Source organism: Hemitrygon akajei, chromosome 3 (genome assembly GCF_048418815.1).
Source record: "Hemitrygon akajei chromosome 3, sHemAka1.3, whole genome shotgun sequence".
In the NCBI taxonomy this organism is placed as follows: domain Eukaryota; kingdom Metazoa; phylum Chordata; class Chondrichthyes; order Myliobatiformes; family Dasyatidae; genus Hemitrygon; species Hemitrygon akajei.
Window position 1 is genome coordinate 117547195 of NC_133126.1, and position 16699 is coordinate 117563893.

Genomic DNA, 16699 nt, shown 5'->3' on the forward strand with positions numbered 1-16699 from the left:
TTCCTCCAACCTGAGTGTGGCTTCATCTTGACAGTAGAGGAGGCCATGGATAGACATATCAGAATGGGAATGGGACGTGGAATTAAAATGTGTGGCCACTGGGAGATCCTGCTTTCTCTGGCGGACAGAGCGTAGGTGTTCAGCGAAACGGTCTCCCAGTCTGCGTCGGGTCTCACCAATATATAAAAGGCCACACCAGGAGCACCGTACACAGTATACCATACCAGCTGTCTCATGGGTGAAGTGTCGCCTCACCTGGAAGGACTGTCTGGGGCCCTGAATGGTGGTGAGGGAGGAAGTGTAAGGGCAGATTTCCTCGTGTTATCCTTTGTGCATCCTGATTTGACAGAGCACTACAGCAAGAAAATGAGCTTATCAGCCCATCGTGCTTATGCTGACCCACTTACACTAATTCTATTGGATACCATATTATTCTCCCCACGTTCCATTCTGCTCCCACTAGATTCTACCACCCACCTACAGACTGGGGGAAACTTTGTGTCCAATTAACTAATCAACTTGCATGCTTTTGGGTGGTAGAAAGAAGCCAGAGCAACTGAGTAGCCCACACAGGCAGGAGGTCAGGATTGAACAAAAGTTTTCGGGATTATGAGAGGGGCTCTACTCAGTATGCCATTATGCCATCTGGAGACAGGACCAGAAACAATTAAAGTGCCTTATTACTTCCATTCATCCATTACAACACACTACCTCACCACTGCTGTTCTTTTCTGTGGTTACAGCATCAACATATCAGAATTTGAGGATGGGCTCAGTTCTCTGATTTATTTATTTGAAATAAAAACAGAAAATGCCCGAAGCACTTCGAAGATCAGGTAGCAACTGTGTAGAGAGAATCAGAGTTTACTCTTCAGGATTGGGATTTTTCAGAACAGGTGACTTCAGGCCTGAAACATTTACCTTCCCACAGATACTGCCTGACCTGCTGAACGTCCCTGACACGTCTCTGTTTTTAATTCAGATTTCTAGCAGATTTAAATTTATTTTTATCTTGTCATCTGTTGTTCATTTCTCAGCCTTTATGTAAAACTGCTTAAGGTGCATCTGCTCAACAGCTGGTGTTGACAGAATAACTACATCCACTAATTCTGTCAAACACTTCAGAGTGCCTGGGAGTGTTCTGGTGGAGGGCTGCAGCTAATGTTCTGGATCAAAGGCAGTTGCCAGGCAGCAAGGGATTGGCACAATGCAGGGTCACAATTGTCAACTGCAGTCAAAAATGCCTCCCAGAGTGCTGACTGATGGAGTGGTGGAGTAGAACATAACCGAGGAGTAACTCTCTCCTGATGCAAAGCGTGCAACATCACCTTGGCAACAACACAAAAATACATCTTTATCTTTTGAATATCTTCTGGTGCCCTTGATTTTCCAAGCACACTTTTGGCAAAGATTGATGAGAGGTTGAGTTCTAGGGATCTTAGGAAGCTTTCTGAACATTTGTGTGACCATTCCTCATATCACTGACACACACACTTGCACTGTTTCTATGTTATTAGATCTCAGCTTTTCTCCCCACTGCTTTGGTTATCCTTAGATATGTCTGAATCCTTACAATGTTGCGACCAAGCTTGAATCAGATAACTGCATACTACTAATATCTGACCTTCCCATTTCTAGTCTGCTGCAAATTCCTTTTAAAAATGATAAAACTAACATCAAATCTATAAACAAGATGTAAAGGATGAGGACAAATGTGTTGCATAATCTCAGAGTTACAATGTGTGGAAACAGGCCCTTCAAGCTATGTCCATGGCAACTATTAACCTCACATTTACAACTCATTTTATTTTCCCACTCTTTCATTAACTGCCCCTCACCTACACCCAAGGGCAATTTACATTGACTAATTAATCTAACAATTTGTATCCCCTGGGTGTGGGAAGAAACTGGAGGATGCCAAGAAAACCTGCAGGTAGGACGTGCAAACTCCACACAAACAGCAGGTCAGTGTTGAATTGGGATTTCCGGGTCCGCTAGCTACACCATTGTGCTGCCACACTTGCTCTCTTTAGTCAGAAGGAGAAACTTTATTGAATTGATGTGATATTTTCCCTTTCCCTAATGATACTCAGTGGTGGAGCTAAACAAATTTGGCTGCTGCAGCACAGAGTTTCTTACTCTGGATGTGCCATGTCAGAGGGAGATGAGGAGGAATTTCTTTAGCCAGCGAGTGGTGAGTCTGTGGAGGCAAGTCATTGGGTATGTTTAAAGCAGAGGTTGGTGGATTCTTGATTAGTCAGGGCATGAAGGGATGTAGGGAGAAGACAGGAGATCAGGGCTGACAGGGAAAATGGATCAACTATTATGAAATGGCGGAGCAGACTCGATGGCCCAAATGGCCTAGTTCTGCTCTTACATCTTATGGTCTTGAATCTGGGCTAAGTTTATTATCAATGTATTGTACATTGGGTGGGCTCAGATGCAATCAACATCTTGCAGATGAAAGGTTGGAATTACACCATTGTGCCTACTGTGTAACCCAATCTGGAACTTGGTCTGGTTCTATTTACTTGCTGCTTACCGCAATACTTGTTTGGCTCCTCTGGGTATACCAGAGTTACCAGGATATCTTGTGTTCAGGCGAACGGGAGACTGGGATCAATATTATAATCTTATCTCCAACATACACCCATGCAAAAGTTGAATTAACCCTCTGATTATGTTGTCAGTCATTTTCTATAGACCTCACTCCTCCAGTGAAACTGATGCATATGGATTAAAAACAGTGTATAAAATAATTAATTTTATTGGCAAAGTTCTTCTCTTTGTTAAAGGTATTTGAATAGACAGTTCTTTAATGCCAGGACTCATTGAAGTACAGTTGCAAAGCCAGTGAAGTTTCTGTGTAGCAGTGAAAGAGCAATGCTGCTGCTCATTTATTGAAGCGAGTGTTTCTTTTTAACGTGTTACTCTTCCTCTTCCTGTAATATGCAGCAAGTACAATTGTATCATTTAGTTTTGACAAAAATTTGTTTAAAACTGCAATATATTATAGTAAAACTGTCTTCAATTTTGGAGAGATTATCTCAGCGTTTGCACCACTGTAGCTACAGGCACACAGATGCACAGACATGTAAGAAAGCCTTTTGAGATCCCAGGACAGCTCAAAGTTCTTTATTGCTGTTAAAATCTTTCTGAAGAGTAGTTGCTGTTGTGACAGAGGAAGCACAATTTTCACATAGCAAATTGCAGTGACTAATACTTGTTTGTTTTTTTAGTGACATTGGTGGAGGAATTATTGTTGGCCAAGAGGCTGGTAGTACCTCATTAACTCTTCTCTATAGGATTTTCTTTATCTTCCTGAGAACACAGTGTGTTAATAGTTCTTCTCTGTGAGCCAGCATTTACTGACCATCCCTATTAGGTATGAAGGAGTTTTTATTTGCCTTCTTTAGCTACTAAAATCTGCATGCTGAATGTCATGTAGCTTGAAACTGATTGACTTATTAGGCAACTTCAAAGGGTAGATCAGAAATTTGCATTTTGTTCTGTGACCAAAATCATGTACATGCCAAACCAGGGGAAGAAAATAGTGCTTTCAGGTACATTAGTTTTGGGTCTTTAGGTCAGTCTGATAGTTTCATTGCTACTTTTACTGCTATATTTTTTGTTTCCATATTTTGATATAGAACTGGATTCTATTCCATTAACTGCCAAAGAGAGATGATGAATTTGTGTACTATGTAGTATTTGTCAAGGCTTCTGACTTGTTGTATCATTAAAACTATTATAAAAACAAATTGAAGATGAAGTGCCGATAGAACCGTGCTAGTAGTGTGAGAACAAAATACAGCCGGCTGATTTATGTATTTCCAGTTCTAAGAGTCTTTGTGGGCCAGAAGGCAAGGTGCCTGTGAAGTTACGGATGTTACGACACAAGTAATTGCTCACTGAAATGCTTTGCTGACTGGTCTCCAGTAAAGCGAAATGTAATAATGTTTTCACTTATACAGTTCTCCAGCCTAGTGGAGGGTCCCACTGTAATTCCTGGGTGCATCATAAAATAAAATTAAAACTGTAGGAGACTTTTGGTCTGAAAAGAGTAACCTTTACAAACAGTGGAATGGAAGATAGGTAGATTTAGAGAGGAAGTGTTCAGTGTTTGGGCCTAGTTAGTGGAACTGAAGTAATACAAGTCATCATGCACAACATGCCAGAATAGTACAAGGACAAACCCTGGAGAATGATTATGGCAACTGGTGAAACCATTGTGGGGGGTTTAAACCATGAAATATTCAGGTTAAGTGAGCCAATATCAAAAATTATAGCAAAAGTTTTTCAGATATATAAAGAGTAAAAGAAAGGCAAAAGTAGATTCTGGACCATTGGAAAATGACCCTGAAGAGATAGTAAGAGGGTAGGATAAGGAAATGGCGGACAAACTGAATAAGTATTTTGCATCAGTCTGTGAAAGACACTGGTGGTAATCAGAAGTTCGAGAGTGTCAAGGGGCAGAAGTGAGTGCTTGGGAAACTGAAAAATCTGAAGGTAGATAAGTCACCTGGACTTGATGGACTGCATCCCAGGTTTTTAAAAGAGGTAGCTGAATAGATTGTGAAGGCATTAGTAGTGATCTTACAAAAATCAATAGATTCTGGCATGGTTCCAGGGAACTCAAAAATTGCAAATGTCACTCCACTCATAAAGAAGGGAGGGAGGCAGAAGAAATGAAAATATAGGCCAGTTATCCTGACCTCAATGGTTGGATAGATGTTGGAGTCAATTGTTAAGGATGTGGCTTCAGGATACTTGGAGGCACATGTCAAAAATAGGCGATAAGGGAAAATCTTGCCTGACAAATCTGTTGGAATTTTTGGAAGAAATAACAAGCAGGATAGACAAGGAGAATTGGTGGATGTTGCATACTTGGATTTTCAGAAAGACTTTGACATAATGCCACACATAAGGCTGTTAAACAAGTTAAGAACCCAACATATTATATTAAAGATAGCATGGATAAAGCATTGGCTAACTGGCAGGACATAAAGAATGGGAATAAAGGGAGCCTTTTTTTGATTGGCTACTGGTAACTAATGGTGTTCCATGGGGTTTGGTAATGGACCATTTCTTTTTATGTTGTATGTCAATGATTTGATAATGGAATTGATGGCTTTGTGGATGATGCGAAGATAGGTGGAGATGCAGGTAGGTTTGAGGAAGTAGAGAAGCTCCAGAAGGACTTAGATTAGGAGAATGGGTAAAGAGGAGGCAGATAGAATACAGTATCAGGAAGTACGTGGTCATGCACTTTGGTATAAGGAATAAAAGCATGAACTATTTTCTAAAGGGGGAGAGAATTCACATATCCAAGTTGCAAAGGGATTTGGGAGTCATTGTGCAGGATTCCGTAAAGGTTGATTTGCAGATTGAATCAGTGGTGAGGAAGGAGAATGCAATATTGGCATTCATTTTAAGAGGACTAGAATATAAAAGCAAAAATGTAATGCTGAGGCTTTACAAGACACCGGTGATGCCTCACATTGAGTATTGTGGACAGTTTGATCACATTGGAGAGGGTTTAGAGGAGGATCATGAATTGACTCCAGTAATGAAAGGGCTATCATATGAGCAGTGATTGAAGGCTTTGGCCCTGTACCTGATGGAATTTATAAGAATGAGTGGGGATCTCATTGAAACCTATCGAATGTTGAAAGGCCTAGATAAGTGGAAGAGAAGAGGATGTTTCCTTTGGTGGGGTAGTCTAAGATCAGCAGGTACCACCTCAAAATAGAGGGACATCCATTTATAACAAGAGATAGGAAGGAATCTGTTTAGCCAGAAGACGGTGAATCTGTGGAGGCCAGGTCACTGGGTGCATTTAAGGCAAAGGTTAATAGGTTCTTGATTAGTCAGGGAATGAAGGATTATGGGAAGAAGGCAGGAGAATAGAGTTAAGAGGAAAATGGATCAGCCATGACAAAATGGCGGAGTAGATTCGATGGGCCAGATGGCCCAGTTCTGCTCCTATGCCTTATGGTCTCATGGTCATCCAGGTGGAAATGACAAAGGGTTGCAGCTATGGAGAAATTTGAAACCAAAGGTTAATTATCTTCAAACCAAGGCACAGTTTAACTGGGAACTACTGTACAAGTCACTTGAATCAAAATGTTGAAGCAGATTTACAAAGAGTTTAATGACTTTCTCCTCTGCCACCTCATCCCTTGGTCCACACTGAACCACTGAAGAGAGGGTGATAAAGAGCACTGTCCTCAGGTGAAGAAGGTAGTGGTTAGCCAAAGACGTGCCTTTCTCCCAAGCTGGAGGCTCCTTCATGAAGCTTCGGATCATCTTCCAGCCACACAAACCCAAGTAAAATTATAGAGGAGATGCAGAATGAAGCCCCGCCCAAGGGCTTCAAAGTATTCTTGTTGAGTTCTCGATCCAAAAACAACATCTTTTGTCAAAGTACACTGCCTAACTTTCCACCATTTCCACTGAGTGACTTAATGAAGTAAGGCCACCAACATCTGGTGAAGCATTGACAAATAACATCTGGATGTCGACAGGAAGTAGATGCAGAACGGTGATAGCACTGGAGTGACTCAGCTGCGGCTGATCTCTGATACCACCTTCAGAGGGGTGGGTTTGATCATCAGGGTGATGAAGGCAACTTTTTCATTTGGAGAGGGGATGCATTTCCTTTCCGAGAGATTTGGCACTTCCAGATGTGATTATAAAGAGGATCCATTCCTACCGTTGCAGCTGGAACAAGGATAGTAGCGAGAGGATTGTGAGCAGAGGGAAGGCTTCCTGGTTGTTTCATCAGCCATCTGTTATGCACATGTGTCCCAGAAATGCAAACTCAGAAGCACACTGTTGTTCAGCAACCTCTTAAATGTAAACTCTGACTTCTAAATAATATACAATGTATAGAAGGGATAAATTAAAGAAGGAAAGCATTTAGATTGAGTTTTTTTTATGCTGGTCAGCAGATGAAATATTTTAAAAGTGCAGTCATGGCTGGAGATGAGGAAGACAATCTTCTCAATGTTGGTTGAGGGATGGCTGTTGGTTCAGAAGTTAGGGAGCAAGCACCTCCTATTTTTCCAACAGCAGCACGGACACCTATGTCTACCTTGAGGGTTGGCTGTGGCTTTTTTTAATGTCTTGTCTGAAGAGACGGCAGAGAAAGAAATCAAGCTTGTGATGCAGCTGGATGAGATAGTATGGGTGCAGATGGGCAGAATGGAAGGAGGAAATGACAGCCTTAAGATGTGTGAAAGGACTGTGGCAAACTGAGTAGCAACACAACTCAGCAATGTGATAACTATTGGTTATCTGGTGTCAGTTGAAGGGTTAACCATTAAGGATTTTAAACAGTAAACTTCTTATGTGACAAAGAATTGGTGTCCTTTCTAAAGGACAAGTTCAGGTTACAAATAATATTACTGTTTTCTTTCAACAAAAGGGAAACATATTTTACTGAAAACATTCAGCTTTAGTTACAGCAGACCTCAAAATCTAGGTGGAGACAGCAACCGGCCTTTGAGAAATCTGATATGCAGTCATGTCAACATTGAAAACAGTTTTATAAAAGTAACAAATCCTGCCCCCTTACCAAAAACATGCTAAAAGAAAGGCTTCTTTATAGTTTCTCCAGGAAAGCACACCGTGAGCTGCTGTTTACAGTTCTAGAGACCTGGGTTCAATCCTGACCTCGGATGCTGTCTGTGTGGAGTTTGCACGTTCTTTCTGTAATTCATAAGTTTCTCTAGGGTGCTCTGGTTTTCTCCCACATTCCAAATATGTGAGCATGGGTAGGTTAATTACTCTCTATAAGTTGCTCCAAGTGTGTAGATGAATGGTAGAAACTGTGGGTTGGATTTGTTGGGGTTAAGTGGGGGAAACTACAATGGATTTGTCCTAGGCTGCTAGGTGGTCAGTATGGGCTCAGTGGGCTAATGGGGCTGTTTGGGTGCTGAATCTCACTATGACTAAATACAGCAGTTTGTGATGATGCGATAGAAATTGTAATCAAGGCTGACCTTTGTGGCAATCTGAGAGAGGAGGGTTATCCTGCACACTCCCCTACATGCAATGATTGTGAACAGGCCCACTTGGATAAAGTTAAGACTGATCAAGCTTAAATCTACAACTGAATCCAGTTGCCCATACTGCTGTTTTTCAGCAAGACCCACCATGTAATTATCATCAGTGTCAAATTCTGGTATGACTTGCCCTGTCAGTTCCCTAGCTCTGAAGTAACGAGACCAATAATGATACCCCACTCAACTATTCCATCTGGTTTGTAGAGGATCAAAGGTGTGGTTTTCCGGTCTTAAGGCTCATAACAGCACACACCATCATATGCCTGCACAGCAGAGGAGTGGCCGATAAATCTATGTAATTAAAGGAACAAGCTGCAATGTAAGAAGGAACATCAGGCCTTAAGTAGCGGTGAGTTATGCTGAGTAAACAAATGCATTACCTTAGAGAAGGATGTGCAGGGGAAAGGCTATTTGTACAGAGTTTATGCTCAAAGTGATTACATGTTTGTACTCTGGCAGATACTTTACCTCTAACTATTTTTTTTTACAAACTATGTACAGTTTTCGCATGTATTGTTCAAACAGAATCTTCTAGAACAACAGTTTGCTATAGTATATTGCAGCTTTCGACTATATTACAAGAACACAGATCCTAAAGCATCAGCTGACCTCCAATAAGAAAAATAAGCTGCATGATGATTGTAACACTGGATAAATAAAGGCAGGCATCGCAACTATAACAACCAGTGACACAGCAGCCCCAGCGTTGTGATAATGGCGATAGGTAAAGGGCTGCAGTGACTGGGGGCAGCTCCTGGTTTGCTCTGTGCTGTGATGCTGGGCGACAAGCTTGGAGATGTCATCTTGGCTCCCCTCAGAGTGGGGGCAACAGCTGGGAAAATCTTGTTTGTCGCCCACCGGTCTTCTGGCGCATCTGAGGAGAAGAAAGAAATGAAAAGAGGGACTGTTAAGGATTGACTTGTTTAGTATGGTTGTGCTTACTTAGCGTGGCAGAACAGATGGTGTGCAAACTGTGGGGAAAAATTGGCAAATCTGTATCCATCATTATCATAGCAATAACAGACAATATATACAAGGTGTTAATACCGTATTAATTAAGAGTACTACAGCTCTAGGTCTTTACTATATGTTATGTCTGATCCACTGTATGGTAGCTTACAACCAGGCAGCAGTGACTACAATGTGTGACACTTGGCAAACCCTTGCTGATCCTGATGGACATCCTACAAAATTCAGCACCCTCTATTGAATCGCAGCACACAGAGAGGAAGAGCCTTAATGCTCCTCAACCTCAGAGAGGTTGCCTGGATTGAGGAGCATGCCTTATGAGAATAAGCTGAGTGACCTCGGCCTTTTCTGCTTGGAGTGAAGGAGGATGAGAGGTGACCTGATAGAAGTGTACAAGATGATGAGAGGCATTGATCGTGTGGATAGTCAGAGGCTTTCTCCCAGGGCTGAAATGGTTGCCACAAGAGGACACTGGTTTAATGTGCTGGAGAGTAGGTACAGAGGAAATGTCAGGGGTAAGTTTTTTACTCAGAGAGTGGTGAGTGCGTGGAATGGGCTGCCGGCAACGGTGGTGGAGGTGGATACAATAGGATCTTTTAAGAGGCTTTTAGATACGTACATGGAGCTTAGTAAAATAGAGGGCTATAGTTAAGCCTAGTAATTTCTAAGGTAGGAACATGTTTGGCACAACTTTGTGGTCCATAGGGCCTGTATTGTGCTGTAGGTTTTCTATGTTTCTATGATACAAGAAATCACAACAAAAGAACAGGTTTCTCAAATCCTGTGCTTGTCCTGAGTGATGTGTTTAATCACTTCCATCTATCACCACTTAGATCAAAATTCAGATAAGCCTCTTTAATGGTATGGATCTTCTCAATCTGCTTTGCTTTGTTCACTGCATGCTTTCCTACAAACTAAGCTGTTGTCATCAGCGATGGCCTTTAGAAGAGTATGCAAATCAATTGCCTTAAATCAATGACTACAGCACTTCAGAGTAACCAGTGCTGGAACAGTGTCTGCTAATGGGATGGTCCTGATGAACACTCAAAGGAGTACTACAGAATTATTGGACACAGTGGGTTCCAGGTAACTGCAGTAGCATTATTTATAAAGACTGGGATGACCACTGATATGTAAGGATGCTTTTACAAGTCAACAAATTAATAGCTTAGTTAAGAAAAAGAATCCTAAGAAAATACAGAGAACAGGCAATGGAACAGAAGCTTTATAGTAAGTTGATGATATTACACAGTGAATACCAATCCACAAAATTCAAGTACACCTGCTCCAGTAAAGCTTTGGGAAAGAGCCAAACAGAAGCAGGAAAAGCTTCCAGTAAAAAGGAAACACAAAATCTGCAGAAAGGTGGGCATGTGTAGTTAGAGGAAAAGGAGCCTTTAAGACAAAAATCCAAATGATCACAATGCATTGTGAGCACTTTAAGGTATTAATTGGTAGCTCTTCAAACTACTGAATTCAGGATTATACAACTGTTTTATCCCCAGTCAAAAACTGATAGAGCAAATAATAATCAATCACTGTGTCAATGGATGAGTTGGGAGGCAGCTATTTGACTCTTCCATAACCATCTGACTGATCAGAGACTGCCAAATATTTATTTCTGTGTTGATTGTTAGGAGATCCACAGATTTGGTTCCCAGCAGGATCTGACTGCACAATGAATCCCCAAACAAAAACAAGGCCAGTTCTGTCATGACACTTGGCAGAAGGCAAACACGTACACATATTTACTTTGATTACGATGATTGGTGTGGATAATTGTGGAGAGCAGGAACAGGAACAAGATTCAATTCCTATTTGTCATCATCAAGCTTTTACTTTGCATTGTAGTGATGCATTACGGCAGTGCCTGCACTTCAGAACAACTCTATCAGTTGTAACATTTCATCCTTTCTTTCTTTCTCTTTCTTATGCCATTTAATGCAGGCGTAAACTTGCTTATTTTAAAACTCACACTTCTATTAAAACAGCAATTAAAAAAAGTTGTAATGTTGTCAACATAATTTCTTACCCTACAAGCTGACAAGAAATCTTGATTTATGTTTTGTTTTTCATTATGAAATGTGACAATTCAATTCAGATTAGTAAAATGCTATTTCCATATCAAGTCTGAACTGGAATGCAATGATGCACTAAGGTTTAAGTGTTTCGGTTCAATAATTTGAATAGAAAAATACTTTTTCATTTAAAACATTTTTAAACTTCCTGCTTCTGACTGTGGTTCCGTCTTACTTTTAGAAGACCATTATCATCCTGGTACACAAGAAAAACAAAAAAACATGCCTTCATGACTACCACTTAGTGGCTCTGACATCTACCAGCATGAAGTGTTTTGAAAGGCTGGTCATGACATGCATCAACTCCTGTCTTCTAGCCAACCTCAACCTGCTGCAATTTGCTTGCTGCCAAAACAGGTTTGCAGCAGGTACCATCTCTTAGGCCCTATACTCACCTGTACGAATTACGTTTAGACACCTACTTCAGACTACTATTTATTGACTACAGATATTCCTTCAAGACTATAGTTCCAGGCAAATTCGTCACCAAAGTCAAGATCCTGGAAGCCAGTGCCTCCTACTGGAACTGGATGCTTGACTTTCCAACCAACAGACCACAATCACTAATCACACATAGCACCACTTCTGTCACGTTTACTCTAACACTGGTGCTCCAACTCTTGCGTCCTCAGCCTCCCAATCTGCTCCCTGTACACTCATAACTGTGCGGCCAGATTCTCCTCTAACTCTGTCTACAAGTTTGCAGATGTTAACACTGTAGTGAACCATGTCTCAAATAACAATGAGTTGCAGTAGAGGAAGGAGATAGAGAGCTTAATGACATGGTGTCATGACAACAAACTTACTCTCAATCTCAACCAAAAAGTTGACCAGTGGCTTAAGGAAGTGGAGGGGTAGTGCAGTGTTGACATTGAGAGGGTGAAGAGATTCAAGTTTCTAGGAGTGAACATCACCAATACCCTCTTGTGGTCAAACCATGTGGAAGTCATGGCCAAGTAAGTTCAGCAATGACTCTATTTCCTCAGGAGTGTAAAGAAACTTGGCATGTCCTCCGTCAACCCTTACCAATTCTTATTGTGGTTCCATAGAAAGCATTCTATCAGCATGGTTTGATATGGCAACTACTCTGCACGTGACCTCAAGGAACTGCAGAGAGTTGTAGAATCAGCTGAGCATCCACTGCATGGACTCTGCCTATACTTCTCTCCACCTCAGTAAAGCAACCAGCATAATTGAAGACCCTACCTGCCCCAGACAGTCTCTCTTCTCCCCTCTCCCATTGGGCAGAGAATGGAAAAGCCTGAAAGCATGTAACACCAAACTCAAGGATAGCTACTTGAACAGATCTCTTTTCTGACAAGATGGACTCTTGACCTAATAGTCAACCTTGTTATGATCTTGCACTTTATTGTTAAACTGCATTACCTTTTCCCTTTATCTTTTACACTTTATTCTGCATTGATACTGTTTTACCTTGCTCTACCTCAGTGCACTGTGTAATGATTTGGTCTATGTGAGCAAGCTTTTCAATGTATCTTGCTAACTATGACAATAATAAACCAATACCAATAACCCTTGGATGTGATAAATTGGATTTCAAGGTTGTACTAGTCCCTGCCAAGACCTGACAAGTGTCTTTGGAAGGGTGCCAGCTCAGTGGGTGACTGTTGATCTGACTCCATTCTGACCTGAGAATGAGAGAAATATTGGCATATAGTGGAGGATGCTGGTCAGATGCTGATGCAGTTATTCTGGCCTACCGTCATTGTCCCTCCAAGTTTTTTTCCTTTCACCCTACTTATGCTTGGACTGTTTGCAAAACTCTTGACTACCCTTGCCAAATCATCCATTCCTCTGAGAAACTATGGCTAGCTAGTTGACCAAAGCACTGGAGTCAGTTCAGTTTGTTCCAACCTTGCCTCTGGTGGGGGTCAGAGAATAGTAGATGGTTATGGAAAGGCTAGCTGATCTTTCCTGGTCAATGTTGCTAAAAGCAACAGCCAGTAGCCTTGTTGAGGTGAAACACTGAAGACATGTTTGGATCAAAAGTCCATCATGTATCATGGTCTTACTCATCTCCGTCCCTTTAGAACCACTAGAAGCACTACCTTCTCCTCCAACTCTAACTGGGTCAGCTTTTCAATACCAGTTTGGCACTCACTTCACCTCCAAGTTTACAAGCATTGAAAATAATGTGTTGCTAAGGGGTCTGTACAATTCCCTGTACAAACCCAAATGCAGTATATAGCACTCAAATGTTTGGAATAAGTTATTCCTCGATCTCTTGGCCCATATTAAAAGACACTTGGACAGGTGCTGTACATGGATAGGAAATGTTTAGGATATTAACTAAACAAAGGCAAATGGCACTAATTTGGTTTAGTTGGCTGAAGTGCCTGTTTCTGTGCTGTATTGCTCTATGATTCTATAATCCACTTTCTAAGCCTCTCTTCTTATCCAGCTCACTAACTCCAGTCCTACCTATTTGAATCTCGCCAGAGTATCACACAAAAAAATTCCTTTACTAGCCACATATATATTCACTGTGATGTTATCTTACAGATCTAAATTGCCATAAAATTGTTATAACATTACTTTTCTGACAAAGCATTTCCAGAGAGAAATTCTACCCACCTGGAATCTTGGGCTCTGGGCCAATGAGCCCAAGATGCCAGCATTGGACATCAGTGCTATATTTCCTTAAAAGTCTGACTTGTGCTTTGTAAGCTTTGAAAGCTGGCTGTTAAGAGTAATCTTCTTCTCTGTATTTGTTAGGTTAACATTTAATTCAAAATATACCCTTGAAATCTGTGTAAGATTATATTGCAGTTGCAAAATTAAATTAATTTGCAAGCTGTAATTATGCTTCATCATACTGAGGTTTGATGTGGTATCCAGTAAAGCTGAATTAAGAGCTGTTTGGATGAGTTACCAGGATTCCACACTGATCTTGCTGATAGACGGATGATGTTCTGCAGGAGTTATCTGGATGCCTGAACTAATAGCAGAAAATTGAAATCCCATTATAGATCGTTGAAAATTTTAATTTAGTTAATTAAAAACTTGGTAGCATAGTAAAATATAGTAGTGCTGCTGCCTCACAGTATCAGAAACCTGGATTTAATTCTGACTCTAGTGATGTTTATGTGAAGTTTGCATGTTCTCTGTGTGTCTTGTGTTGGTTTTCTCTGGGTACCGCAGTTTCTTCTCACGTCCAAAAGATATGAGTGGCATAGACAGAGTGGACAGACAGTACCTGTTCCACAGGACTGAAGTGTTTAATACCAGAGGGCATGCATCGAAGGTGAGTGAGGGTAGGTTCAAGATGGATGTGAGGGGTAAGTTTTTTACTCAGAGAGTTGTGGATGCCTGGAATGTGCTGCCTGATAGGGTGGTAGAGGCAAATATATTAGAGGGTTTTAAGAGACATTTGGCTGGGCACATGGATATAAGGACAGAGGGATATGGACATGGTGTAGGTAGGAGGAATTAGTGTTTAGGTGTTTTTGATTTGTTTTTTTAGCTGGTTTGGCAAGTAGCTATGTTCTATATGCAGTTCAGTAGTCAACTGGCCAATTGTAGCGTGAAGGAGAGTTGTCGGATCTGGGGGAGTTAATTGGAATGTGGAGAAGATAAAATAGGATTAATGAAGGATTAGTGTAAATGGGTAGTTGATGGTTGGCATAGATTTTGTGGGTTTAAGGATCTGTTTCTACATCGTATCACCCTCTTTATATTGGAAATTCAGAATGAAGGCATTTTTCAAAGCTACCAATTGTATCTACTTTCCCAGTCATCATCACAGAATGAACAAAGTACTTTACCACAATAAACAATCTGCTGGAGGAATTCATCAAGTCAGTCAGCATCCGTCAGAAGAATTGTCATAATTCCATGTCAAAACCCTGCATTAGGACTCCTCCAGAGGACTATCTGTTGCCCAGATTCCAGCTTCTGTAGTCTCTTGTGTCTCCAAAAAATGTTGAAATCTGATTCCTAATTCTCAAGCATCAATTATTTTCCAAAACCAGTAAGAGAGGGAGAGGGAGAGAGAGAGAGAGAAGCAGAAACAATGGACACATTATTTTTCCCTTTCCAATCTGATTTATTTTAAGTCAAGCTGCGTCATGAAAAGAAATAAATTCCTCAGATGGATGGAGACGGAGGGGGAGGAGGACAAATTTTGAAGCCAAGAAACTTTTACCCAAACCCCTATCTTTGACGGTTCGACTGGAAGGAAGGAGGATAGGATGATGGTCTTTAGGATACAAACTACATCATTCAGAAGGGTAGAGGCGTTGGTAATGAGAGATGGGGTAGGTATACACGGTGGGTTGAAGAGTCTGTTTCTGTGCCATTGTGTCTTCAGTGCAAAACTGCCGGTGGGCACATGTTCCTAACTCCAAAGACAGTCATGCCTATTTTCCTGACTGCACTGACAACATTCTTCTCATTTTTCAAACAGAAAAAGGGACAAGTCTTAGAAGAGGGCAGAAGAAGTAAAATGGCAGAACAGAAAAGACATAGAGGAGAAAAAGGAAGTCAGAGAATCAACAAACATGAGAGAGTATACTTAGTGACTTGATAATGCAGACTGATACCGGCGGTACAGGGCAGCATTATATGTCTGCAAAAAGAATTGTTCTCTACTGACATGTACACATAAACACAGAGATAACACTTCAGACATAATGCACTCCTTGTACATAAATGCTGCTATAATCCTCTGCAGTAGTTAGAGGCAGAAGCTTGAAGGACTTAACCCATACACCCATTAATCAAGTCAACCGCCCTCTGTCACAGCCTGATGTATTCTAATGCTCAGCCATTGCTGCGTGCTTCCAAGCTGCTTCCTTCTACCAGTGGGCTGTTTCAATTCCCATTTCCAAGGTTCTTTTTTTAGTTGTTATCAAGGACCTCCAACCTACAAGTAGGTTTTGCTAAAGGAATAAAAAAAATGAAATATTCCATGTCTTCCTTTAACTCAACTCCACAATTAAAATGCAACTCCGAGTATTTTAATCAACAGTTCAAAATTCTTGTAGCTTCCTAGCTAACATAAATATCTGCTGCTGTCATTATTTACCAATAGATGGTACCATGTTGTAATAGCAAGGGCAGTGTTTATTACTGTGTTTCTGTGGAATTGTTCCCATCTGTAATTATTGAAAATCTGTTCCGCACATTGCTGAGGAGGAACTGACGGTGAATACACTGTGGGATATTCACGCTGTAATTGTATGCCTGCTTCCATGCCATAAGTGCGTTGCTTCAGATGCCTCAGATGTGGGAACTCAGAAAACGTAACTGCCCAGCTGCATTAACCTCCCTGGTGTAAACAGAGTTGTAACTGTAGAAAAGCTGCTCAGATTGTGGCCTGACATCACACTATATCTATTCCTCAATATAGTTTGCCAAGGGAACAGAGTGAATATGCAAACTTTCTGAACTTCTGTAATTTTAGGTGAAATGCATAGCCTGAAATGACTCCCCATTCTCTGCACTGTAGGCAATGTGCAAGTTTGGATATTGAGATCCTGTGGACACTATGTGTATTAATTAAATCAGAAAGGAGTTAAACAGTTCAGCACTGCAGTGGAAAGCCATTGGTCTTGAGATCTT

General features: G+C 41.1%; 1 protein-coding gene across 2 annotated transcripts in view; it reads right to left on the reverse strand.

Moving 5' to 3' along the window:
• Positions 1–772: 772 nt before the first annotated feature.
• LOC140725330 (glypican-5-like) overlaps positions 773–16699 on the reverse strand; it is a 627634-nt gene continuing 611707 nt past the window's right edge. For both annotated transcript variants that reach the window (XM_073040657.1, XM_073040656.1), the window contains one exon: positions 773–8943. In XM_073040657.1, the coding sequence (XP_072896758.1) occupies positions 8744–8943 (200 nt within the window). In that variant the 3' untranslated portion in view covers positions 773–8743. The remainder of the gene's footprint in view (positions 8944–16699) is intronic.